At 48.7% G+C, this 27644-nt stretch overlaps 1 protein-coding gene across 8 annotated transcripts in view; it reads left to right on the top strand.

Moving 5' to 3' along the window:
• PAQR5 (progestin and adipoQ receptor family member 5) overlaps window positions 1–27644 on the top strand; it is a 64575-nt gene that overhangs the window by 31732 nt on the left and 5199 nt on the right. For 7 of the 8 annotated variants that reach the window (XM_037833555.1, XM_037833558.1, XM_037833557.1 and 4 more), the window contains 5 exons: window positions 7467–7594; window positions 10207–10412; window positions 15269–15395; window positions 22996–23092; window positions 25039–25180. In XM_037833555.1, coding sequence (XP_037689483.1) covers window positions 7467–7594; window positions 10207–10412; window positions 15269–15395; window positions 22996–23092; window positions 25039–25180 — 700 coding nt within the window. Of the gene's footprint in view, window positions 1–7042; window positions 7156–7466; window positions 7595–10206; window positions 10413–15268; window positions 15396–22995; window positions 23093–25038; window positions 25181–27644 lie in introns of those variants that run through there. The other variant, XM_037833563.1, reaches the window with a different exon arrangement.

Genomic DNA, 27644 nt, shown 5'->3' with positions numbered 1-27644 from the left:
AATAAAAAATTTTTAAAAACCATAGACCTGTACAACATAGTAAACCCATATGATTATAATAATACCATTTCATCGATTGTAACAAAGGTACACACTAATGCAAAGAGTTAATAATAGGGAAAACTGTGTTTGCGGGGGGTGGGGGGGTGATATGGAAGCTCTTTATTTTCTACAACTTCTCTAATAAAAATAAATAAATTAAAAATACCACTTGTTAAGTTTTGGTGAAGAATTGAGGAATATCCATAATTATCTGAAAAGGCTATTAAAACATTACCCCCTTTTCCACCTACCTATCTGTGCAGTGCTGGATTTCTTTCACACACTTCCACAAAAACAACATTTAGTAACGTTTTGAATACAGTAGGAAGGATGAGCATTCAGCTGTCTGCTTTTAATCCTTGAGAGAGCTTTGCAAAAAATGTAAAACAGTGCCCCTTTTCTCACAATTTCTTTTGTTTTGAAAATACAGTTATTTATCATGATAATATTATTTATGTTTACATGTGATGAGTTTATTGTTATTTTTAAATGAACTAATAAAAAACATTAAGCATTTTTTAAACAGAGATAACCCAGGTGAGCAGTCAAGAGCGCTGCCTGTCCCTGTAATTGCTGACTCTTCTGTGCCCTCCAGGGCACGGCAAGGGCTAGAACGTGTTGGAAGGAGAGTTCGCAGCCCTGCCTGGAGACTTGAACCCCGCCTGCCTCCCCTCTGCCCGCTGCCTTCACAAGCCTGACCCCTACCCACCCCCTCCGCGGTTTTTATTCCACGGACCCTCAACTCTAGCTGCATGGATGGTCTCTTCATGCTCTCCACCAGATCCCGCATTCCCTCCTCTCGATTTCTGTTTGAAGAAGGCTCTCCTCTCCTCCACCCACGTTCCTGCCTTCTGGCTTCCTTTGTGGAGCCTCCTCGCTGCAGGTGGCCCCTCTCTCCCTTTGTATCTCAGCCAGCTGTGTGGCCCCAGCCACCTCCCTAACCTCTCTGAGCCTCACCCATCAGACAGGGCAGTGTGGCACACCTCTCGGCATGGCCAGGCTTGTGATCACGAGAGACTCCTGGCACGTTCCTGGCCTGTAGATTTTTCAAAGGAACGGGCAGCTTTTCCCTTCCCTTGGTAGGTGGGGCCTTGGGCACACGCCTCATAAATTTTAATCTCCCTTGTACCTGACAGCAGGGATGTTAGGGGTCATTAATGATGTGAACAGACATCCCAAGGAGTGGAATACATGTTGAGGTGTTGTTTCCTACACAGACCCAACTTCAAGACAAAACAGAGAGGGCAAGGCTGCAACTCCATATGCAATTTTACATGACATTTTGCCCAGAAGCCACTGCATTTTACGTCACATTGAGATTCTTTCAGTAACCACAGTCTTGACTCACAGACTAAAGGGTAAACATGTGTCATTGTCCCAGATGCTTGAGTTTAGGAGCACAGGCAGGAGAAGTTCCCAGACTTGGACTGCAGCTCTGCCTCTTTCTGTGGGATTTTAGAGAAGACTCAACCTCTGTGAGCCTCGGTTTCCTTACTTATAAAATGAAGGTAGCATCTGTTAGGCCAGTCTTGCAGGGATGTTATGAAAATCCAAGAAAAATGAAATATAGCTGTGAGGTTGTTATGAAAGGAAGGAAGCATATCCAGATAAATGACTGAGGGGGTGGTATTGGATATGTGGGTTCAGATGCCTGCAAACAAGGAGCGTTCTCAATGGGCAAATGGTTTCTCCAGCCCTTGCTTGGAGCAAGAACATCAGAATCATCTTGGGAGATTATTAAAATGCAATAGGAGTGGTGATTACAGGCATCTTTGTCTTAGTCTTGATTTGAAAGAAATACTTTCAACATTGTACCATTTAGTATAATGTTTGTTGTGTGTATATGTGGGTGTATGTGTGTGTGTGTATAAATTACCTTTATCAGGTTAAGGATTTTCCCTTTGACACCTAATTTGCTAGAATTTTTTTTTTCTCTAATCTTGAATGAATTTCACAGAAACCTTTTTTCCTATCAATATATCTTTTCAAATAATCATATATGATCCAACTAAGTTATTGTGAAGAATTATGTAGATTGATTTACTAATGTAAAACCAACCTTGCATTCCTGGCTTAAAATAAACTTGGTCATGATATACTATCATTCTAAACTGTTGCTGGAGTCCGTTAGCTAATATTTTGTTTAGGATTCTTAAATCTATTTTAGTTGGTCCATAATTTTCCCTTCTTATTCTGTCTTTGCCTGGATTTGGAATTAAGGTTATGCCAACATCACATAAGTTGAAGAGTGCTGCCTGTTTATTCTGTGCATAATATTAGAATTATACATTTCTGAGTGGTTGGTAGAATTTACCTGTAAAATTGTCTGGGCAGGGCCACCATATTGCCCAACTCTTAGAGAAAACCATTTACCTTTTATTCTACATGAATGGTAACCTCTGGGGTTGTGTAGGGCAAAACTTGACCCCATGGCTGAATTTTCTTAGTGAAAAGATTTTGAAAATAATAGCTTTGTTGAGACATAATTCATATACCATAAAACTCTTTATGGTATATGAATTATCCTTTAGATATATACAATTCAGCAGTTCTTAGTTTGTTCATAGAGTTGTGCAACCATTACCATAATCAATTTTAGAACATTTTCATCACTCCAAAAAGAAGCCCCATATGCATTAGCAGTCACTCCACATGGTGCTCCCCCCAGCTCCTGGCACCAATTAATCTGCTTTCTTTCCTATGGATTTGCCAATTCTGGACATTTCATATAAATGGAATCATGCAGTATAGCATTTTGTAACTGGTTTTCTTTCATTCAACATAATGTTTTCAAGGTTCATCCATGCAGAAGTGTGTATCAGTACTTCATTCATTTTTATGGCTGAATGATATTTCATTATGCACATTTTGTTTTCCCATTCATTAGTTGAAGGACATTTGGGTTGTTTCTACTTTTTGCTGCTAGGAACATGCATGTACAAGTTCTTATTTGGGCATATATTTTCATTTATCTTGGATATACACATAGGAGTAGAATTGCTGGTCATATGGTAACTCTGTTTAACTGTTTAAGAGGCTGCCAAACTGTTTTTCAAAGTGGATGCAACATTTTACAATCCCAGGTCATGCTTGACTGAATAGTGAACACATTTTTGTTTTCTTTAAGAACAGTGCACCAATGCCAATGGCATTTACCTGCCATTAATAACACCAGTGGTTGGCTATTAATTCAACCTATTTACAGTTCTAGTAATTGCATGTGTGATGTTTTATGCTCTTTTAATTGGGAACCTAAGCTTGGCCCTGCAAGAGCCAATGGATGGTGTCCAACCCAGAGCCAGGCACACCATGGGCACTCCCTAAGTGGCAGGTTCTAATAGATGTAGCAGGTCTTGACCCGCCACCCACACCCTCTGCCTCCAAGCACCTCCCCAGATTCCCCATGGTCTCTATTCCCTGCCCCATCTTTCCATGCCTGTGCCTTTGTGTTCATATTATCCATCTTACCTAGAGGGAAGCTCCCCTCCCATGATGAACTGAATTCTGGACAGGAAGGTGCCGCATGATGCTGAGGCAGCAGCCTGGGCTTTGGAATCAGGGTTAGCTGCAGCATCAGCATCCTCTGGGGCTCATTAGAAATGCAAGCTCTAGGGCCCCACCCCTTAGCCTCATTGATTGCATTAAGATTCCCAGGCACTCTGCAGACACTTTAAAGTCTGAGAGGTGCTGGCTTAGAGACTTTACCATCTAACCTCACCATTTTAAAGAAGAAACTAATGTCCAACTAATGATGGTCCAAGATCACACTACCGGCCAGGGATGAGAGCTGCATCTCCCAGCAGAGCTGTTGGCGGTTGTAGTGGTGAGAGCGTAAAAGGGTCCGGGCAAAGGAGTCTGATGCTTGCATTTAGGTTTCAGCTTGGCTCCCACTACTTCAGGGGTCTTGGATAAATGCCTTCACCTCCCAGAGCCTCAGTTTCCTTTCCTGAGAAATGGGGACTGCAAAAGGCTCCTCTTCCTCATGGGGTTGTTGTGAGGACACAATGGGATTTGGACATGAAATGCAGAGTACCACGCTGTAGCGCCTGTCAACCTCCTCGTCCCACTCTGCCTCTCCTCTTTCTTTCGAAATCTGCTCTTATTTGCCACTAGCAGGAGATGCCCAATTATTTTCCCAAGGTGATTTTCAGTTTAATAGTTAGAAAAACCAAAAGTTTAAAGTCGTCATGGCGGAATTGCAGGCATTAGGCAGCAGCTACACAGGGGTCCTAGCCACGTGAGGGAGTGTTTCCTGGATGCTGAGCCTGTGGCAGCGTTGAAGAGAGAAAACTCGCTGCTGTGCCCTTCTACCCTGAGTGCCTGGGGATTCTCACTTCTAAATAATAGGCTGTACACGATTTGATTTCATTTCACTCTAAATTGCCCAGCCTGCAACCAGGGATGCAGGGTGGAGTCCCACAAATCAATTGTGCAAATAAGCAGGTGCCTGCTGGCTTGGTGGGTGCTTAGAAATGAGGCTGTGCTCCAAAGTATTACGGGAATGATTGTAATTTGCCTTTTGGGATCAAAGTGAGTTTGGAATCCAAAATTGTTTTCCAGTGTAGTTGGTTGTTGCACACGTGTGTAAGATCTATTCCATGCAAAGCACTTTGCTAAGAGCTAGAGTGGGAAGATGAGAGAAATCTCCCTTCCTGTACTCTAGAGAGCTCAGAGCAGAAGCTGACCTTTGAACTGGCAATTTGGTCAAAAAAACAAAAAAACAAAAAAACAGAGGTTCAAGATGGGCAGGGCAGGGCATATTAGCCTTTTATTTCTAAGTTGGAACACCACCATTCTGGGACAGAGGGACTCACTTTCTTTTATCCGTCCTTTATCCATCTGTCATTGGGTTAATGTCCAGCTTCCCAGCCATGTCTGGGGTCAGGATTGCAGGTCAGAGGGAGGCAGGTTCTTTTAACCTGGGCCCAGCCTTGTCTTTGGTGGTAAGAAATCCCCCCAGGTCTGGGGCCAGATTCCTAAATAATGGTCAGGTTGTCAAGTACATGGATTCCTGGCCCCTCAGTTCCCTTGTGGCTTTTGACTATGTCAACGCCATCCTCTTTTGTGCCCCAGAATGCCAGGTCCAAAAAGAAGGAGAGTGGGTACACCCTGCACCACCTTGGGCAAAATGTGGGGGGGTCCCCCTTTTCAGCTCCCTTCCAGCCCCTGCCCACCTGTGGCCTTACTATATCTGAGCTCTCCTCCAGTACCCCCATCCTCATTTCTCTGCCACCCACTCCCACATGCTCCAGGCTCTACAATATTTTTATCCCCACTAACCCTTTTTCATAAGCTCTCCTGCTAAATGGGACCTGCTAAACTAATTCATGTGAAGGAGAAAATAATTAAAAATAATTGCTTCTTTCTGGAGTCTTTGCATTTTAATAAGCAGCCAATGCTTTAATTAAAAAAAAAAAAAAAGGAGGAGAGAAAGAAATGTGAATGTAGAATGACAGACCCAGCAAGAGGCTCCCGGGAACCATTTTTCTGCCAGAATGCCTCGCAGGCAGCACCCTCCTCCACGCAAAGGCTGAGTCCATCACCCATTTGCCTCCTTGTCATCAGCCCTGGTGGGGTGGGGAGCTGAAAGCCAAGATTCGTGCTGCCCATTATAGAAGTCCTTCCACTGTAAACCGGGGCATCAGCAGAACTCAACTGTGAATCAAAAACTGGAACAAATCGTTTTAATTAGCTAAGCCCCAAACCTAATTCAAATAGTATGTCTCCACTAGACCATGAACCACCTTCATTATCCCCCAGCTCTCTTCCCCCCAGTTGACCAGTTTAACCCAGAATGGAACTAAGAGTTTTCTAAACCTTGGAGCCACTGCTGGCAGGGAACTCACTGGTCACGCAGCTCGCCACTGCCTCCGTGCTGGGGGTGAGGACACTGAGATGTGGTTGGCTTGGGGTTGCCATGCACCCCAGTGACCCAGATTGGGCTCTTTCCCCCAGTAGGCCCTTTCGTTCTCCAATGCTCAATGCAGCCTTTTGACTTGGAACCTCAAGACATAGTATGCCCTGTATTATACATTGTATATTTTTAAATTGAGGTCCTATCTTAAACAAAGAAGCTCGTAACCCAAATGAGAGATGGGTTGAGTAGGTTGGAGTTCTCCCAGTCTTCCCTCCCTCCCACAATCCTCATAATCAATGGGAAAGCTTTAACATCTGCTGTAGCCTGATTTATATTATGATTAATAGTATTATCATTTTTTGCTTTGATTAACCTACTTTATAATTTACCTTTCAAAAGTTATAATAACATTCCTCCAAATCAGTATTCTTAGCACAGGAGATGTTGCCTGCAGGGGACATTTGGCAAAATTTGGAGACATGTTTGGTTGTGACAATTGGGCAGGGAAGTGGGTGTGTCCCTGACATCTAGTGTGTGGTCAGGGATGCTGGTAAACATCCTACAAGGCACAGGACAGCCTGCATAGCACAGAATTTTCTGGCTCCAAACGGCAGTAGTGTGGAAGTTGAGAATCAACATGGAGGGAGAAAAACATCTCCTGCAATCCTGCTACCTCAAATTAAGCCCCACTTTTCCACATTCTTCCCAGCCTCTGCCTACTATTCGTATTAAAGTTCCACAATTCTTATAATAATGTTGGGGATACAATTTACATTCTTCTTTTTCTCACTCAATACCGCATCCCAGAGCTTTTGCACCTCTTGCTTATTTGTCTTCATAATTACCATTTTCAGGGGGTGTAATCTTCTACTCCTGGCAGGTTGCTACCCCATAATTTACCCGGCCAGTCCGAGTTTCTCACTGGGGGGGTCTTTTGAGGGACTCACCACATGAGCTGCCCAGGGTGGGGGTGGCTGGGGCAGGCTCTGTTCTGGCCGGTCTTTTCCTCTCCCTGCAGCCCCGGCGTCAGCATCACAGTCCTCATCATCAAAAGGCCTTTATGAAGCGCCTTGGTGAATATATCTTGGCCCTGGGGGGAAGCTTCTGCAGAGATCTTCCCACCAGCCCCTGACATCTGGGGCTTGTCGGCACAGACAGCATATATGTTAGGAAACCACGAGAGCACCCGAGGACCAGGCTGCAGGCCCCAGGCCGAGTATGCAAAAACCGATCCTTAGGCAATATTCATGCCAAGAGTAAGTGTGCTTGGGAGTGCAAAGATAGGCTGGATTCGCAAAGGAAGCCTGGGCCTTGAATTCTCTCCTCCAGCTGGCTGGGGGCTTCTTGGAGGACAGGGGATTTTAGAAGCTACTGGGACGCAAACAGGAAAGAAAAGAGGGAGGGTGGCAGGGGAGGAGAGCGGCTTGACAGGCCATGGGCTTGGGTGGAGCATTCCAGGTTCACAGTGCGCAGCCTGGGAGAGGAACAGATGCCCGGCAGAGGTGTTCTTTCCGACACCTTCCTGCCCCTTCCTCTCACCTCCGTGCCCCTTTCTCCTCCCCTGCAGGTGTTCCATGAGCAGGGCATTCTCTTTGGCTACCGGCATCCACAGAGCTCGGCTGCTGACTGTATCCTCAGCCTTTTTCAAATGACCAATGAGACCCTCAACATCTGGACCCACTTGCTGCCCTTCTGGTAACTGCTGGCCCCCCCGATGGTCCTTCTCGTTCAGGAGCCCTGGGAACCGGGGCTTCATTAAAACACAGCTGGGTTTGGGAGGGCTGAGATTCTGGGCTGGGATTCGGGGGCCCCTCCCCTGCTGGCACGTGGGTGGGGAGGTGGAGGTGGGTGAGGATGAGGTCATTACCAGCATGAGCTTTAGGGCATGGACTCTGGTTGAATTCGAGGGGCTCCTGACAGCTCCCTAGTCTTTCTCTGGCCCCTGTGCTGACTTGATAGCATTATTTTTAGCTCCTTCGGTTTGGGAGGATTTCCAGGTCTCTCAGAAGCCTGGTTTAAAGTGCATCTCATTGGAGCAAGCCACGTATCCTCTCTGAGCATCACGCTTTCCCATCTGCAAAGCAGGAGTGATAGCGTGCACCTTTTCCAGGCACAGGGCACTCCCTGATTGTTCTGAGAACCACAGTAAGTGGGAAGCACTTTTTTGGGGCAACACTTTAATAGTGCCAGCTAAGACCCAAACTCTGGGAAAGGAGCACACAGAAATGGAAGTTGCCAGGAAGGTGAAGAGGGAACTTGTTGAGAAAGGAGGGGGCCAAAGACCAACTTCACACCCCTCACAGCTCTGCTTAATGGAAGGAGAGCGGAGATGAGGTCACAACTCTGAATCATAGATATCAGAGGTCGTTTGGGCCACTGTCCTGCTCAGGCCACTGGGGGCCAACATCTATGTGCCCAGAGAAGGGGGTGGCTTGCTTACATCGCATGGCAAATTGTGGCAGTGCCTGGTCTCTGGATTTCCATTCTCAATCACGTCAAGAAGACAAGACTATATGAGGGTCCCAGGGTGGGCTGCAACTGGAGATGGGCTCCAAGGAAGGCCCAGGTGCTTCTGGATTAGGGTACAGCTTGCCTGACCTGAAGTCAGATGATAGACCTGGGGCCATAAATCAGGGGAAGGCTCTTTGGTTCCAGAAACTTCCCCAATGGTAGAAAGAGAGAACTCAGGCTTGGGGTGGCAGTAGGGTGATTTGTAAGGAAGCATGTCCGCCCCAAGACTGGGAGACTGCAGGCTGGTTAAGGTGCTGCTCATGGCAGCTAGGTGTCATTTTAATTTTTTACTCAAGCAAAAAGTATACATGCTAATAATTTATAGCATTGCAGCGGGAAACCGAGTCAGTTCTTCCCCAAGACCCTAGTTCTCCTCTCTGGAACCACCAAGTTGACCCGTTTCTTGTCCAAGAAACTCTTCTGGGGACAGCCAGGCACCTGTGACCTTGCCCTTTTGCCTCAGAGATCTTGCTCTTTCAGCAAATACAAGTCTCTTGGTCTTTTGGACAGCTGCATGGTATTCCCTTTAGGATGAACCATGCTCTGTGCCACCACAGAGCGCTGCCCTGCCCATCCCTGTTTGTGGGTCTTTGCGTGCTGAGCGAGGATACCTGTGGGATGCCCTCTCAGCTGTTTTACGGCTGAGCCGGTGGGCAGAGGCCCACCCCCTGCATGCGTCAGGCTCCCCCCATGCTCTGCCAGCTCTGAGTGGCAGGAAGGTTTGGGGAAGGGGAAGTCTGTGTTAAGATGGCCTGAGGAAATGGAACAACAGAATGATCTTGAGATGGCAGGGGGAGATGCTTTGAGAAACAGCACTAGTTTAAGCTTGATTTCTGCTGGGACAGGATAAAAAGACTTCAGATGTAGCCAGAAGGGTTTAGCAACGCTGTCAGTCCCTGTATGGAAAGCTTCACAGTGTCTCCTCCCCTGGAGGAGTTAGTGGGAAAGGGAGCCGGCTTTCTAGGAGCAGTTTGCAGTCAGATCCCCATGTGTGGGGTACGGGTTGGGCAGATCTGATGCAGAACTGTGCAATGTCTGTGTATGTAGATGGAGCCCCGAGATCTGTGCTTGGCAGAGTGTTGGCTATGGGACTTGGCCCCTCAAAATTAAATGCAATCTTAGTGGAAAAGGAGGGAGAAGATAATCCTGTTGCCTGCTAGACTTTCAAGGTCCCACCTGGGGGATTGCTTCTGTTCAAGGCACCTTCCTGCAAGGGGGCAAAGGTGAACTATGAGGAGGATGAAGAGCCAAATTTGGAATGAACTGGGGTTGTTTCATGTGAAGTTCATGGATGGGGCTGGGTATGAAGACTGCCTTAAAATATTTGATGGACCTGTTTTTCTATGGTCCTGACAGAGAGAACTAGGGCCAATCAAAGGAGACAGGTTCTAGGAAGACAGATTTCAGTTCAATGAGGGAGAACTTTCCAACACTCAGTACTGCCTTGGCAGGTAGTGAGCATCCTGTCCCTGGAAGTGTGTAAGCTGAAGCTGGAGAATCACTTGGGCAAGATGCTACAAGAGGGTTTCAAAAGGCATCATATGGCGGAGGTGGTCGGGGGTCGGCGCATGGTTGGACTAGATAAATCTTAAAGGCTCTTTTCTTGTCCCTCCCGCCCATTCCCAAACTTCTCCCTCCCAAGTGAAAGAGGACCCCTCCCCTAGCTTGTGGCATTTCACCAGAGCGAGAACACATAGGGATTGGTCATTCCGGGGAAATGGGAGGTGAGGATAGTCAGGTAAAGCGAACAAGGGGACCCCAGCTACAGAGGTTGAGTGCCCCATGCTGTGTTGCAGGTTTTTCGTGTGGAGGTTTGTGACCGCACTGTACATGACGGATGTCCAGAATGACAGCTACTCCTGGCCTCTGCTTGTGTACATGGGCACCAGCTGTGTGTTCCCGCTCGCATCCAGCTGCGCGCACACCTTCAGCTCAATGTCCAAGAACGCCCGGCACATCTGCTACTTCCTGGACTATGGCGCCGTCAATCTCTTCAGCCTGGGTACGTGGGGCCCCGCCCTTGCCTTCCCCCTCTGTGAGCTGAGCTCATCCTAAGGCTTGGAGGGGTTTGCAGAAGAGTCACAGGAATAACACTGCCCCTGTCTGGACCCCTGTCTGGTGTTTGTAAGAAGCTGGTCCAAAGGTGTGCTGGTAACTGTTTAACAACAGGCTCTCTAGGGACAAATGCCTTAATATGTCCTGTTCACGTAAATATTCCCACTTGGCCGATTTCAAGCTACCAACATGACATCCCTGAACACAGAGTTGGGAAGAGGCCTGCAGAAGCACACCATTACATAGTAATTCCACTCTACACATACAATAGAAGTAAATTCAGTTTTTATTACTTTTGTTAGTATAATTTATTTCACTATAAGTTTGTGCAATCTAATTGTTAATGATAGCCACGTGTAATAATAGGCTTGCAAGTTTCCTGAAACTTTAACCACTGGTTCTTGTGGGTCGGTCTCTGTCATATCTGGTAGAGAAGGAGAGTGGGATCATAAACCACATTTCCCCCAAGGCTCAGAAGAGTTAAAAGAATTGCTCAGAGTCTCACCAGAATAGATTGGTGAACCCAAAGCCAATGATGTTGGGTGCTGGCACCCCCAAACTCCTGGTCTCTTCCTTTATGTGATCACATCCTCATTTATGCAGCACCCTCTTCCTCTTGCCTCCTTTTTTCTCCTCCCACTTGTGGGCATCTGTCCATCCCCCAGCATCCTAGTTTAGTCACTTCCTTCCTCCTGCTCCTGCTCTTGATGTAAAAGCCAAGGGCATGTGTTCACTGCCCAAGAGGTGGTCTCTGAGAAGCTTCCTATATACATCCATTCCTCCATCCTCTTTCCTCTTCTCTCTTACACACATGAACACACACATGCTGTTGTTACCATCTCACCTCCTGCCCCTCAATGCTCTGTTGTCTCATCCCCACCATTCATTGACACTGTGGTTGCTGAGGACCCAACTGTCTTTTAGGATCAGTGTAGGCTTTTAGGGCCTTATCATCTGGGGTCTCTCTCCATCCTTGATGCAGGGCCTCTCTGTCCTCCTGGAACCCCTGCTTTTGCTTTGACTCTTGTTGTATCACTCCCCTGTGTCTCCTTCCACACTTCCATTTCTCATTCTCCTTGGATCATCTTCCCCCTTCCCCTGCTGCCTCGTTTAGATGGGCGAACTCAGGACCTGGCCTTGGACCCCTTCTCTTATATTGTCCAGCTCCCTGGGTGCCCTCCTTCATGCCTGTGCCATCCCCCAACACTTCTGGACAACATGTTCCCAAACTCCTATCTCTGGTTGAAACCTCCAGCCAGAAAGTCTGTCTCCTCCCAGCCCCTGCTCCTCCTGCAGTGTCCCACCTGGCTAGAGGTGCTACCTCCACTGGATCTCCCAAGCCAGAAATCTACAAATAACCCACAAGTTCCCCTCCCTCTCACTTCCCCACCCATCTCTATCTCCAGGGCTCTGTCTAATCAGTTATGGAGTCCAGTTGAGCCTCTCTGCTAAACATCCTGCAAATCTGCTCCATCTCCCCTTGTCTTGGCTCAGATTCTCGGGTCTGTCACCTGAGCTGTGATAACAGTCCTGCCCCTCCCTGTTCGTCTCTGTTCCAGCCAGCTGCCCCCAGGGGTTTCTACCACACCTTCTGACATGTCACTCCTCCCACTTAAAACCTGTTGAGGCTCCTTGTGGCCAGGGTAAAGCCAGCTGCTTACATGACCCTCAGTCACCTGGCCCTGACTCGTTTATGGTAAGAGCGGGTCTTTTTGGAGTAGTGACTGTGGGGCAGGCACCATGCTGGGCACTTGACCCATGTCACTGAGAGGGGGCAGAACGTGAGGCTCACGGGCCCATGTTCTGGAGCCCAACTCCCTGAGGTTTTGAATCCCACCACCGCCCCAATAGTTATATGCTCTTGGGCAAGTTTCTGAACTTCTCCAAGCTCAAATTTTCTCATCTGTGAAATCATATATTGGTTCACATAACCAATATAAATACTTCAAAAACTTTGCTCAAATATATACGGTTATTTTATTTTGAGAAAGAATTTTGTTTTTAAATAGAGTTTTTGAATATAATTATTTTGTAGGTTACCAGTGTAATAAGACCAATTTGTGATCCATTAAAAAACATCGGCATAATATCTTCCTCATGAGATTGAGATAATGATAAAATGCGTTTATAGAGGTGAAGCAGGTAGGACAGTGCCTGGCACTCGGTGCATGTCAGAGGGGTGGCCATTCCCTTTAACTGTTATCAGCTGGATGAGGGGGCGCAGTGAAGAGAGTAACCCAGAGCCGAGCAGGATTAGCACCCAAGCCCACACGGGCAGCCACCGCCTGGCCCAGCCTTCCCTCCCATCACTCCGCGTATTGCCTGGGTCCCCCCGTCACCGGGGTCTCCCCTTCTCTGTACCTCGCATGCGCTGTTCCCCAAAACTCCCTCTCCCTCCCCCACAGGGCCTGGCTCAGCCCCTGGACTCTCAGGCCCTGCTCTGAGACCTTCCTCCCAGCCCCCAGGCCTGATTCACTTCTATCTGAGTCCTGTCTGCTCTCACGCAGAGAAAACTCCCTGCAGACAGATGTGTCTCTCACACGGTATTTGGTTTTCCAGCCTGTAGCCCAGGGTTTGAGGTTGGGCAGGTTCAATAAACACTGAGGGAAGCTTGTTCTAGTCAGCTAACAGAGCCTTGGGCTCCACCTCGGACTCCCAGCTCCATCTTCCGTGGCCACCCTCTCCCCTCCCTTCTCACTCCTCCAGCCCAGGTCGAAGCCCTCAGTCCCTCCAGAGTGAGATTTGCTCCAGCTTCCTCTCTGGTTTCCAGGTGTTTCTCCTCATGGCCATCCTGTACACTGTCACTAGGTTTTGGTCATATTAATCCCCCACTCAAAATCCGTCAGGGGCTCCCTAGCACCTGAAAGAGGAAACGCACTCTCCTCGGCCCAGCAGCAGAGCCGTCTCTGCTCCTGCTGCCTGGAAAGCCCTCCCTGCCCTCATGCACCTGTCAGAATCCTGGCTGGCTGGCCAAGTCTGGGTCCCAAGGTGGGCCCCTGTACCTGCCCTCCACCCTCACTGAGTGCCCTCATTTAGACCTGGATCATTTTGCTGCCATTGCTGTTTCCAGTAGGGTCTGAGGCCCCCTCACTCTGATGTGGCCCACAGAACTTGGCCCACACCTTGCTGTCGTTTGCCCCCAGTCAGTAAACACAGAGTGAACGCATCCTGCGAATGCATCCTGGGCCTGAAGGGAACGACCCCATACGGCAGCTTGGTGTCCTCCCGGGGCACTTCCCCGCTGGAGCCCCCCAGGCGGCCTGCTGGGATGCAGAGAGGCGGCCAGGCTCCTTCCCGAGGAAAGAAGGTGGCCTTTTTCTGCCTGCGTGACCCTGGAAACCTCCCTTGGCTTCACTAGACTCCATCCTTCAAATGGGATAAAAGGCAGAGGCTGCATCTGTGTGCCCCATGGCCTGTTTCAGCCTTGAGCTAGGGTCCCAAGGTCCTTTTTATTAAATAAATAAATTAAAAAAATTCCCCTTTATTAGAGAAGTTGTGGGTTTATAGAACAGTCATGCATACAATACAGGTTTCTTCTCTACCACCCTTACATTGGTGTGGAATATTTGTTACAATTGATAAAAGCACGTCTTTATAATTATTCTATTAACTATGGTCCATGCTTTAACTTAGGGTACATTGTGTAGTGCAGTTCCATGGACTTTTTTTTCTTAATTTTTATTCATTACCATATATATAACCTCACATTTCTCCTTTTAATCACATTCAGATATTTGTTTCAGTGCTATTAATTACACTCACCATGTTGTGCTACCATCACCACCGTCTGTTACCAAAACATTTCCATCGTTCCAAACAGGAACCCTGTACATTTTAAGCCTTAACTTCCCATTCCCTATTCCCACCCCAGCCCCTGCTGACCAGTATTCTAGATTCTGACTCTATGAGTTTGCCAAGGTTCTTGATGCCCTTGGAAGAACAGGTGACCTTGGACTGATCCCTCTGGCCTTGGGCTGCCAGGCCTGCAGCTGCCTCTCCTGGAGGAGGCCTTGGCAGGTGAGGGCACCTGGCGTGGCTGCCGGACCAGACCCCTCGTGCCGGGCGGAGCCAGCTGGCCCCTTTGAAAAGGATGGTGACCTCCCCTGTCCTCTCAAATAAAAACTTCAGCAAACAGGTCTCCAGAATGTCCTTAGGTAAACTTTCTCCCACAAACCCCAAGATACAAAAGAATGCACCCAAGGCTAGGCCCCTCCACCCCGACTCTCAGCCGGCCAGTCTCCCAGCTGACTGTGTGTGACTGGTCAGGGCCCCGCCTCTGATGCTGTCTTAACACAAGGGGCCATCTGTTATTGGGCAGGTGAGAAGTACACATTTTGAGAGTAAAGTTGAGCTCACCAAGGCTGTAATCATGAATGAGGATGTGTGGTTAAGAGTGTGGACTCTGTTGCCTAACTGCCTGGGTTGGAAGCTTGGCTCTTGTACTTTCTAGCTGTGGGAATCTGGGTGATTTACTGAACCTCCCTGTGTCTCTGTTTCCTAATCTGTAAAATGAGGAAAAATGCAGTATTTATGTCAGAGGGTTGTTGCCAGGATTCTGTGAGTTAATATGTGTAAAGCACTTGGAACAAGGCTGAGCCCATGGTACATTCTCAGGATAGGGTTTGGGTGAGCAGATAAGAGAGGGGATGTTCTGGGAGGGGTAATGGCACAAGCAAGGCTGTAGAGGCAGGACTGCTCGTGGGTCTGGGGAGGTGGTCAGGGCTAAGCCAGACACCCAGTCCCAAGGGGGCCAGTTGGGGCCGAGTCCCAGCTCCTTTCCTAAGGCTGCTCTTTCTTCCCCAGGCTCAGCCATTGCCTACTCTGCATATGTGTTCCCCGACACGCTAGTGTCCTCCACCTTCCATGACTACTACGTGGCCCTGGCCGTGCTGAACACCATCATCAGCACCGGCCTCTCCTGCTACTCCAGGTACTTGGGCTCTCTGATCTCAGGTGGGGGCGGGGGCCTCACATGCAGCTGCATGGGCCATTGGAAGGAACATCCGGGAGGCAGGCTTGGCACGAGGTGGGGAGCAGTGGAGAGGGCAGTTGGGAGCTGAGGACTCAGTTCCAGATGGGCCTCCTCTTTCTGACTTCCTAGGCCTATGACCTGTGCAGTCACACACAGGACCTCTGGTTTAATGCTTTGTTCTCAGTGTCTTAAAATTCTTAATTTTTGAACAAGGGGTCCTGCACTTTCATTTTGCGCTGAACCCTGCAAATTACGTAGCTGGTGCTGCTGCTGGGCACGTCACTTATCCCCCTTGAAAACCTCAGTTTGCTCATTGATAAAACATGGGTAACACATCTATGTTCTGAAATGGCTGTAAGGATTATAGGTAATGCACCCAGAGCCCCTAGCTCAGAGCTGGCCCAGAGGAGGTGCCCATAAATAGACAATCTCCCAACGGTGATGGAGTGAGCCTGGCTTCGGTGTGCTGTGATGACGGATGATATTCAGATGTCCAACACATCCCCGTAGGGCATCATGGCCATGAATCCACCAGCTCACTGGCTCTAATTCCCTCTACCTTTTTTCCTTTCACTAAGAAAGCTCATTGGAGTGTGATACAAAAGTCATTGTTATGGGATAACTACTTAGTTTATTTGACTCTTTGTCAAAGTGAACATCCCCAAAGCTCCACTTCCCTAAATTATTTAGGAAACCTCACATATGGTTGTGCTGGGGAGACAGCCATTGTCTAGATGGTGCCAAGGTGCTGGGTTTTTCCTGGGGCGGCGCCCTCGGTGGTGGGTTAGGAAGTGTGTGAGGTAAGCATCTGAGTCGTCCCCTTCAACCCCACTCCAACCTCTGGTTCTTTTCAAGACCACAATTCCGGGGGGCCCGTTTGAGTCTCCCTACTTAGAATTATTACTTGCAGCCCTCCATTCTCTACCCCAAAACCCCACCAGGTCAGGAAGAAAGAGGGGGGTGAGGTGTGCCCTTGTGACTTCTCTGGAATGATTTTGGCTCTAGCTTCCTTTTGGTGGCACTTAGGTTTTATGGGACTGAGGAAGAGGTAGGCAAGGTTTCCAAACTTGACAAACGGTTTTTTTTTTTTTTTTTTTTTAGATGAAAGATAGATTCTTAAACAGCATCAGGAATGCTTGCTTCAACTTGCCTTCCTTTTACCTGTTCTGAGACAGGCTAGAAATCTTCCCTGAGTTGCTTTCAGTGGGAGCTGAAATCCGGTTTCCAAGCACAGTCTCTGCATGTTTTTTTGTGCTGCTTCATTCTTTGGAAATGCCTCTGGAGAAGGGGAGTGCAGTAAACTCTACTCTCTTCCTGGAAATCACAGTGCTCCCATAAAGCTTGAGGAGATGGGGTGGACAATAAAATCAGACGTCGGGGTTATTTCCTTCTCCACCACCTCCTCAAGGACTCTGGCAATTAATTAACAGCTCTTTATTAAGCACAGCCTCTGCCAGGCTGGGGCTGGGAGGGCTGCCCAGATAATGGACAGGGGAGGAGATTGGGCCCCTGCCTTGGGGGAGGTAAAGCCTACAACACATAGAAAAGGAATAACCACACTACAGACAGCCAGGAGAGGGGAAGGAAACTGAGCCCACCTGAAGCAAGGCAAGGACAAGCCATTGCCCCCGTCTCTTGGCTCCTGCAGAGCTTTGTAGCTCTGGTGTTTGGAATTTAGGGTTATAGAAAGGAGGGAAGAGAGGGTTGTGGCTGGCTTCATGGGTGTGGATGGAACAGACCAGAGTTAATGATCCAGGATTCCTGCTTTTTCGTGAACTCAGAATGCAAATTCTTAGAACATGTGCTGCCTTTTTTTTTTTTTTTTAAAGGTTGTGAATCAACTACAAACCACCAGGCTAGATTATTTTCTTCTAGCCAGGAGTCCTCCCTGATTGGCCAGATATAATGAATGAGTTTTTTGGATGTGGTATGCCTAGTGCCTTTGGACAAACTCCCTTGACAGGGCAGCTTGGCCAGGAATTGTCTGAATGCCCATCTTTGGAGGTCTCTCCCCTTGTCAATGAGATGGAGTCTTTCTTCTGTTATGGGGCACATCTGTGGCTATTTCATCCACCCACTCACCCATCCATTCATCCATCATCCACTACCCATCATTCATCTACCCCATCCATTCATTCATCAATCTATCCACTCATTCATTCATCATCCACCCACCCATCCATCTGTCCACCCACCCATCCATCCACCCACCCATCCATCTGTCCATCCAGCCATCATCCATCTATCCATCCACCTACTCATCCATCCATCATCCATCCACCCATCCATCCATCCATCTCTTCAACCAGCCAGCATTCCTGGAATGACTGCTATGCCCCAGGCATTATGTTAAGACCCAGGGATGCCTGGAGGAGTGAGGTGCAGTCCTAGCTCTCAGAAAGCACCCAGTGCACTAGGAGACACAGATGGTGTACTGCCCAAAAAGCCTGGAATGGAGCCGTCATTTTCTTTAGAGCTAACATAAACATATAATGATAATACAAAATAATGCCTGCTTGGATACACAGGGTTCTGAGAAGCATCACCATGAGGTTGAACACTCGCTGCAGTGGAGGGAAGGGCCTTTGGAGAGGAGAGAAGAGCTTGGATAGGTGGAGGGGGGCAGAGAGAATGGCACATGATTGGGAAGCAGCAAGGAGCTTCAAATTGCCAGAGCCTGTAGCTATAAGGGGGAAGAGTGGTAGAGAGGGGCTACCTAGGTGGGCTGAGGATTTTAAGCACCCCATGTGTCTTCCCAGGGTCTGGCCCTTTGCTCCTGGAGGACGGTAATCTGCCTAGGAAGAGAATCCTATGGCTGAAGTGGTGGCTCAGGGCAGGGCTGTACCGGAAAGGGAGGATGAGGGCAAAGGCCACATTTCCAGTATCAATGGAAGGGTGGGATGTTCTCTTCTGTTGGCCCTTCTGGTTTCCTTCTCACCTTGTCCTTGTTCATTCCCACGTGTGTGGTTTTCCCTGCTGTTACAAAACCTGTCCTCCTCTCTATTTTCATTCCCTGTCTTTGGTATCTAAAGAGTGAGACCGATGACGTGCACAGGGAGCGACACTGGCTGTGACTGACTTCAGCAGGAGCAGGTGGGAGGAGGGCACCGGCTGGCGGGAGCCCTGGATTTCTGACCTGTTCCACCATGGACTTGTGGCCCTCTGGGTTTCAGTGTCCACCCCTTAAACCAGGGCATCTGAGAAGATGTCCTTGGGGTTCCTTCTAGTTTGCACATTCTGCAATTCCAGAAACAATTTCCCAAACTTCTCTGCTTGCCTCTGTCTCCTTCAAGCCCTACTGTGCCTCTCCCTCCTACTCCATCTGTCCACCGTGTGGCCAGGAAAGGCCAGAGACCACCTTCCCCTTCCCTGAGCACAGAAGATGTCCATGACTCCTAATGCTAGTTTTTAAACTTTTCAAATGCTTACCAGAAAATTATGTTTAAAATTGCATTTACTCTATCACAATACACACCATTTAGGTAAATCTCAGCATATAGAACTTTATAGTCCCCTGGGTAATTTTTTGATTCTTATTGCATGGGATTTAGTTTAGATGAACGTCTTCCAGAAAGCTGCCTTCCCCTTCCATAGCATCTGAAAGGGGAGATGAGAGAAGACATGGACTCTCTGTGGAGTTTGGGACAAGGTGAAGTGAAGGAGACCCTGGCCTGACTGTACCTGCCAAATGCCCAAGAAGCCTGGGAAGGAGTTATCACCCCTCTTTGAATCGTTACACAAATAGGGTTTGCTGTATGTCCCAATTCACTGTAGCCACCTTTTTGTTCATTGGTCCAAGGCATATAACATTGATCTTTCTTGACCAGTACTTGCTGAGTGAAAAGCCCTGTTTGCAGTACTGTTCTAGTTTGCTAATGCTGCAGAATGCAAAACACCAGAGATGGATTGGCTTTTATAAAAAGGGGGTTTATTTGGCTATACAGTTACAGTCTTAAGGCCATAAAGTATCCAAAGTAACACATCAGTAATCGGGTACCTTCACTGGAGGATGGCCGATGGCGTCCGGAAAACCTCTGTTAGCTGAGAAGGCACGTGGCTGGCGTCTGCTCCAAAGTTCTGGTTTCAAAATGGCTTTCTCCCAGGACATTCTTCTCTAGCAAGCTTGCTCTTCTTCAAAACGTCACTCACAGCTGCACTCCGTTCAGTCTCTTTGAGTCAGCATGTTTTATATGGCTCCACTGATCAAGGCCCACCCTGAATGGGTGGGGTCACGCCTCCATGGGAGTATCCCACCAAAGTCACCACCCACAGCTGGGTGGGGCACATTCCAAGCAAATCTAACCAGCACCAAAACGTCTGTCCCACAAGACCACAAAGATAATGTCATTTGGGGGACACAATACATTCGAACCGGCACAAGTACTGAGGGAGAGATTGATTTTCATCCTGGGTAGAAAGTGAGCTGCAGTGGGGCAGGGAAGCAGGCCTCAGAGGGGGTCTGGCAGGTCAGAGCAGGATGTAGAAGGTTCTAGGACAGATGTCAAAGTACTGCTAGTGGTAGGGGCCATGGGCTAGCACGTGGAAATACCCACATTCCTGTAGTCTCCGAAATAGGACACGGCCCATATGGCAAAACAACCATAAACATGCACCCACATACACAAACACATACATGTCTCTGCAATAGGAAGATTTTTCAAAACCAGCCAACACACCCACTAGTTTCAAGCACTGGTTCCAGAATTCCGGTTGCTAAGCCTTCATGTTGGTTGCAACAAGATTTTTATCTGGTTTTAGAACAGACTGGTGTTGAATTGATCCTTTCTTAACAGAGCTTCTCCCCAAATTCAGTGTTTGGCAAATTCCTGCCAATCTCGTTCAGGGCAGAGGAGTCCAGACTGCCTATAAACGAACCCCTCAATCCTGGGCGGTGGGAACTGCCGTAAACAGGCTGGGCTTTGTAGACTTCGGGGGCGTGGGGATGTGTGGAGGATTCTGTGGCTCCCGCCCCTCACTCCCTGACTCTCTGGCTGTGGTGACACCTTGTGGTGAGATGTGGAATTGCACCTTCTTGGTGGGAGGCCTCTCTTGGAGGCTGCTGGTCCTTCTGCCTTTTTTTTGTTTTGTTTTTTTGTCCTCTGTTGCGCTCTCTCTTCTGTTCTGCTTTGTCTCCTTTTTTTCCTGTAGACTCGGCTTTGCAGCTGGAGAGGCTGGTCCGTTTGCCCCTGGGGAAGCACTTAATCAGGCCGGGCGAAATGTTGTCTCAAGTCACAGGAAATCCATGCTTTGGGGGATGGCGCTCACCAGCCAGAGCCAGCTTTCTTCGTGTGTAAGTGGCCATAGAAGGAGCATGTTTTAACAGTGAGCCTCTTTTAACCCAGTAGTGCACGGGGAAGGAGGGAGCATCTGCCGTGGTTGGGCAGGGTCTGCAAAGGGAAGACTGAGGCAGGTATCCTGGTTCTTGGTGTCTTGAGGGAGCGTGTTCCATTTATCCTCTAGGGCAGAGGGGGTGTAGGTAAGGGGCAGGGCTGGGCAGAGTCTGAGGTCTGCTCAGCTCACTGCAAGGGGAGAGTGTGAGACTTGAGGGCCAAACAGCCCTGGGTTTCCACCCTAGCTTTGCTTCCTATTAGTGTGTCTGAGTTTAGGCAAATCACCCAGAACTTGTCTGTTCCCTCCTGTTCCAATTTTCTGGTCCAACATAGTTACAAGATGGGGAGGTGGAAAGAATGGTCCCTTACCACACATTTGTAGATGGCTGCCATTTAGTGATTGTTTACTCTGTGCCATACACTAATACCCAGTGAGTAAATTTTATCAAATCCCTCCAACAATCTTGTAGGGCCAGGTGTTACCCCTGAGTTACACAGGAGGATTCTGAGGCACACAAATGTTAAGGAACCTGCCCAGGTCACGTGGTCATAAATAGCAGAGTGGGGATGCAAACCCGGTGTGTCCAGGTCACACGTTTCACAGTGTAACCCGGCACTGGGCTGCCTCACTCATCCAGTGTTTTGTGCTTTCATCCATGTCCATGGCTCTTGTTTTGGGGGATGATGAATTGAAGTCCCTTATTTCTTGTCCTTCTCCTTGAACTTCCTCTTCCTTTTCCCCCCAGGGCCCACCACGTGCTTCTCTGATTTATGGGCAGGGTGAGGAAAGAAGCTGATGTAGACTTTGTCTCTGGAGGCCATGGGGCCTCCCAGGGCACAGGGAGGCTGCCTTTGACCCAGGAATAGGGATCCCATCGGGCCATCTTTGCTCAGCCTCCCTGAGCACTGGTAGATACCATCAGCCTGGTGAACATCGTGTCCTTGGACTCATCTCTGAGCTGGGTTCAGGGGATGCAGATCCTGTTCCTGCCCTTGTGGAGGGTTCCCTGACTGCCCAGGAGGCAGCTGTGCAAGCCTGACATGGGTGGCAGTGGGGTCTGCAGTCAGATGGCTGCACCGGGTCAGAGCAGCAGGGACAGCCTGGCCAGGGAGAAACGGGCTGGTAGGGACCAGCAGCTGGGGTTTGAGGGAGAAAGGGAGGCTTGTGGGCTGGGACCGAGGGCCAGGGGAGCAGAGGTGAGGAAGCAGAGGGGGCCAGAAAGAGCGTCAGTGGGACACAGACCCCATCCCAACCGGAGAGTGTGGTGAGGGGCAGAACTCAGGCTCAGGCGTAGGGGACCCAAGTGTTTCCACCGACTGTGTGAGCACAGCCGCCCTAACAGTCTCCAGCACCTTGGCACTGCAGAGTGCCCACGCTGGGGACACTGGCCCTCTGCAGCCACGAACTGGAAATACCCTGTGGTATTGCCATGGGCACACGAGCACTGCCCTACCCAAGCCTCAGGCTCAGGGTTTTGTGCGGGGAACTTTGCGATATGTATTCTCCACGCTGCTGCCATGTCCCAGCCCCGCCTCCCCAGGCTGGGCCCGAACCGGCTGAGGCCCTGTCCTGATCTGTCTGGGAGGACTCGCCTCTCTTTGAGGTCTTCAGCATCACTCATTTCAATGTAGGCGTCATCTGTCTTTGGATTGGAGGCAGGTTGGGAGGGCATGAGGACGGGGAGAAGAATAGCTTCACATTAACTCATTTTCCCCGGGACAACATGCCTGGGGATGGTTATTAAATATTCCAGAAACCTCTTTATTAAATACCTCTTGAACCAGGACTTCTGAATGACTCTGACTCGTTAGATGCATCTTACCCTTCGCCGTGTGTTCTGGGTCCGAGGGGTCTGTGTTACTGGGGCTACACCGAGCCCCACTGTTTTGGTGGTTATTGGATGTTTGAAAGGTTGTTTGGCAATTACGTTGGCCCTTGAAGGGTTTCTGCCCAGTGCCTCCTCCCTGGCTTAGTCTGGATGCTGTTACTTCTCCTAGTAAGGAGAGGTCCCCTGAGATCTTTTCATGTCTGACGTTGAATCACTTCCATTGGGCAGGAGAACTGGAAAAAGCTGGTGGAGAAGCCGCTGGCTGCAGGAGGTTGGGCAAAAATGCTCAACCTCCATTGATCACTGCGGTCTTCGTTTACTTTCAGTGCATGTATGTGTGTGTGTATGCGCATGTGTGTGTGTTTAATTTACTGATACTCTTTCCCTTCCCCGATTTAGGTTTCTTGAAGTCCCGAAGCCCAGACTCTGCAAGATGCTACGGGTTCTGGCCTTTGCTTATCCCTACACCTGGGACTCTTTTCCCATCTTCTACAGGGTAAGGGGCCCGGCTACATCTCCACTCTGCCTGTTGGCAACACCAGGGAATCAGCACCCTAGGACATAGGGTGCTGCTTTAGTGGCACTTGCCGAGTGGTTATAAACACAGAGTGGCATGAACACAGAGGCCTGGACAGACAATCTAAGAAGTGCCAGCAGCCAGTGCTGACTGGAGGCTCAGGAGCAATCACAGAGGGCTGGACAGGGGAGGCAGCCTGGGGTTTCATAGAGTGACCAGGAGGCAAATCTCTAATATTTACTTGCTGCCTGTCCCTGGGCAAATTATTTACCATAACTATGCCTTGATTTCTCTTATCTTTAAAATGGGCATGATAATACCACCTCCTGTAAACAGGCTGTGGGGAGATTAAATGAGGTAACATGTAAAGTGCAGGCAAGAATCCAACAAATGCATTATATATTATTATCAATTAATGTATAATTAGTATTGAAGAATGAAGCATGCTTGAAAGTCTTGAAGGATGAAAAGGAAGTAGATGGAGAATGTGAAGGAAGAGGGTGTAGAAGGGACAACAAGAAGGGGGACGGTTCATGAACTCTCAAATCAGATGGCCATGAGTTCAAATCCCAGTCCTTGGCTCACTGGCTGTGCAACCTCAGGCAGCATACATAACCTCTCTGAGCCTCAGTTTCCTCCTCTAAATGAGGCCAATATACCCGCCTTTATAGGGAAGTAGAGAGGATTAAATAAAACAACTGATCTGAAAGGGCTCAGCAATACCTGGCATCCAGCCAGCGCCTGGTGAGCAGCAGCCCTTCCTGAGGCACCTGTGGGTGTGGTGTGTGAGGCCGAGATGGCAGGGCCGGGGAGTGAAGAGGAGGGGCAGAGCCTGCCCCACCGGCTGGGTCATGGAGCACGTGCTCTGGGCTCTGGCCACGTGTGCCTGGGGGTGACCCGGAGATGAGGGTGCAGCCTGTTCCTCCGACTCCTTCCTTGAAGGCCCAGGCCACACGCAGGAAACCACAGCTGACAGAGCAGGCTGGCCCCATGCCCCACCAAATTATACAGTGTGGACTTTCCGGGAGCACAGAGCAGTGAGCTGCTGGCACTCAGCTGCATGGGCCTGGGCCAGGGCGGTGGGAAGGGAGGTCTGATCCTAAACAGTATCCTTGTGAAGAGCACTGCCTCTGGGATCAGCCGACCTGCATTCCAATCCCAACTCCACCAGTTATTAGTGGTTTGCACATCCCTTTCTGGGCCAGGTTCCTCATCTGTAAAATGGGGATAATGAAGTTCACCTGATGGTTATTGTTGAAGCTCTATGAAATGGTGCAAGTCAAGGGCAGGGCCTGGTACCCTCAGTGTGTGGTGGCGACTATCGTTATTTACAATAATAATACCAAAACTAGACTTAACTCTAAATCAATATAATGGACATAATTAATACCTGTGATAACTCAGAAGGACCTCCAGAGATTTCTAGGCCTTCAAACATTAATTAGGACCATCAGTTCAGTGGATAAAAGTGAATTCAGGTGTTCAGTAGACCACTCGACTGTATTTATGTTTTACCTCCAGAAAGAAGGGTAACGATATTTCTAAAAAGATTTTTCTTTTCCTTTTCTTCTCTTTCCTTTCCTTCTCCCTTCTCCTTCACCTCTCTTTTCCTTCCTTCCTTTTCTTTTTTTCATAATTAAACAATCCAGAAGGCTCTCATGAGCATTTAGAGGATTAAAATACAATTGCTCTGGGTCTCTATCTGTCACACTCAGAATAGGAATTGTACTCCCAGCCCCTGAGCCTTCCCCCCAAGCCATGGACCCATGGAGAGGAGGGCCTGGGCCTCTGGAGGCAGCAAGTGCGAGCTTAGATGTGAGGGTGTCAGAATTTCCCACGGCCTCAGCTGCGGGAGGTGAGAAGGAGGAGGGCTTTCGTAAGGCGCGTCTGCCTTCTCAAGACCTGACTTCTTTAAATACCTGCAGCTCTTCCTGTTCCCGGGGGAGAGTGCACAGAATGAAGCCAGCTCGTACCACCAGAAGCACATAGCCATGACCCTCCTGGCCTCTTTCTTCTACTCCGCGCACCTGCCGGAACGCCTGGCTCCTGGACGTTTCGACTACATCGGTGAGTGTGCAGCCGGCCTGCTCACTGCCCTCCCGCCTGGGGAAGGGGGCCAGGGCAGTTGTGATTACCTAGGACATGAACTCATGTTAAATGAGCATCAAAGGCAGCATGGAGAAGACGCGGAAAGATGGAATGTAGGTGGCAATGGGTACCAGACAGCAGGAGACTGGGCGGAGGAGGGAAAAGTGTCTTTGTCTTGCTCGTGGAGGGTGGGAAGGGGCCAGGAATTATGGCTGAGCAGCAGTTCTCAGGATGTGGTCTCCAGACCAGCAGGGTCACCATCATCTGGGACTTCGTTTGACTCTTGGATTCTTGGGCCCCACCCTAGACCTGTGAACCAGAAACTGTGGTTCTGGGCAATCCTCCAGGTGAACGTGAGCTCACTAAAGATTGAGAACCAGTGTGGCAGAGGGAAGGTGTTGGGGCCAAGAAGTTCACTCTTGCTGGTAGGGTTCTTTCCCTCCTTTGTCCAGGAAAGGTGGGGTGGGACACTGCTGAATATGTCTCCCTGTCCTGGTTCTGGGAATGGCCAGGAGGAGGGCCCTTGGGTCACCTCTGTTGACAGGCTTTTGAGGGGAGCGTGTCTGGGATGAGGTATCACGGGGTCAGGAACCTTGGGTCTCCCCAAACCCATTTGGCCATGATTTCCCATCTTCTGCCACCTAAGAGATATGATGTGGCCGGATTTGCTTTGTTTGATCCAATTAGAGTTTCATCTCCTTTTCTTCTTCTCTCCTGTGAGAAGGGGTTGCAACTAGCAAAATGCTTAGAGGGAAGATTCCAAAAGGAGAGGGGGACGTGAGAGGCCAGGGAATTGGAGGGACCAAGAAACCTGTCCTCTCCCCACCAACCTCAGCCACCCCAGCCTCACTCTGATCACTTTGATTAAGCAGAGGTGACTCTGTATGAGGTTGTGGGACTGCAGGAAAAATAGCCCTGGGCCTTATTGGCAACTCTCTGACTTCTTAATAACATTTCATTTATTTACCTCTTTCCCCTTCTCTCAGGCCTAGAGGTAAAGAGTAGAAAAACACCTCTATGGGGGGACATTTGCCAGAGAGCAGCAGACAGATCATTAACAAGACGTTTGGAAAGTTCTCTCCTTAAATAACTGAGTCTGCTGGGCAGGCCCGGGAATCCCCCTCCAATGCAGCAGTTAGCCTCTGTGGGAAGTGCCAGGACTGGCATGTTTAGCAAACCCCCTCCCCATTCCTAGTAGACAGAAGTGTTGAAATCACTCTTCCTGCTTCAACTGCATTTTAGATAAGTCCAATACTGATGTCTCCTTTCATCATTTTATCTCCTGCCCTAATAGAGACAGGTTTACGTTTCAGCTGGTGAAGGCAGCTATTCACCTCTCTCTTTGTTTGGCCCCGTGTTCTTGGAGAATACTGCTCTCTGCTGGACAAGCAACACTTTTGCCATGTCATACACAGATTTGGATTCACATGTAGCCCATTATGTAGCTTGAGGGGTGGCAGTTCCAGGCACACCTTCTTCCTGGGGGACAGAGGCCAGAGTGATGGTAGCTCCCTGCCCTAAGGGACTCATCAGACAGCCACTTGAGAATTCCCAACCCTCCTGACTCTGCTTCTGCTCAGCAGTGGAGGTAGGTGGGCAGGCTGCGTTGTTCCTGGGACATACAGTCGCTTCTTGTTACTCATGGCAGTTATGTTCTGTAAAGTCACTGTGAACAGTGAATTAATGAAAAAGGAACCACTGCTCCTGGGGAAAATACACGATTAGGTTCCTGTGAGCCTCTGGTCACATTGTTGTCAACTAGTCAATACATCATCTTGTTTTATGTATGTTTCTGTTTAAAGACACCTTATTTAATATATATTGTTGGCTCCTTAACACTGAACTCGTGGCCGGTAGCACTATAACTTATGCCTGAATAAAGCTTATCTAACACATATTTTCTCTGTAAGTCACATCCCAGCCTTCTTGCACTTAAAAATACTCGATAGCACTTCAGCACTACAGTTCGGAGCTATTTTAAATAGTGAAATCACCAACAAAAAGCACAGAATCCAATAAATGTGTCACTAACTATACTGCAAGAAGGACACTTATTTACAATATGAAATCTGAAACAAAAAGGTAGAGTGTCACCTTGTTCTACCTCAGCTGGGAACGTGCGCCTGGAATGACTGAAGTTTTTCACTGCTCTGCACATGTCCACAGATGACTGCAAAAGAACCACAGATATTGATTTGAGGGTTGCAAATAAATTTTAGCAATTAGGCAAATTTGAAAACACAGAATACACAAATAATGAGCATCGACCTTATTGATTGAAAAGTTACTCTGGGTTAGGCCCTGGGGATATAACACTGAACACTATTTAAAAAAACAAACAAACAAGGGAGAATCCTTATTTAACTTCATGTGGTCTTTTCATCTTACTCCTGGTTTCTGAAGGTTGTCTCCAAAGCAGTCTCCTACCCTGGGCATTGGACTC

This window comes from Choloepus didactylus, chromosome 4, assembly GCF_015220235.1.
Source record: "Choloepus didactylus isolate mChoDid1 chromosome 4, mChoDid1.pri, whole genome shotgun sequence".
Classification (NCBI taxonomy): Eukaryota; Metazoa; Chordata; class Mammalia; order Pilosa; family Megalonychidae; genus Choloepus; species Choloepus didactylus.
Note: the sequence above shows the minus strand (reverse complement) of the source record. Positions and strands in the feature narration are given on the sequence as shown.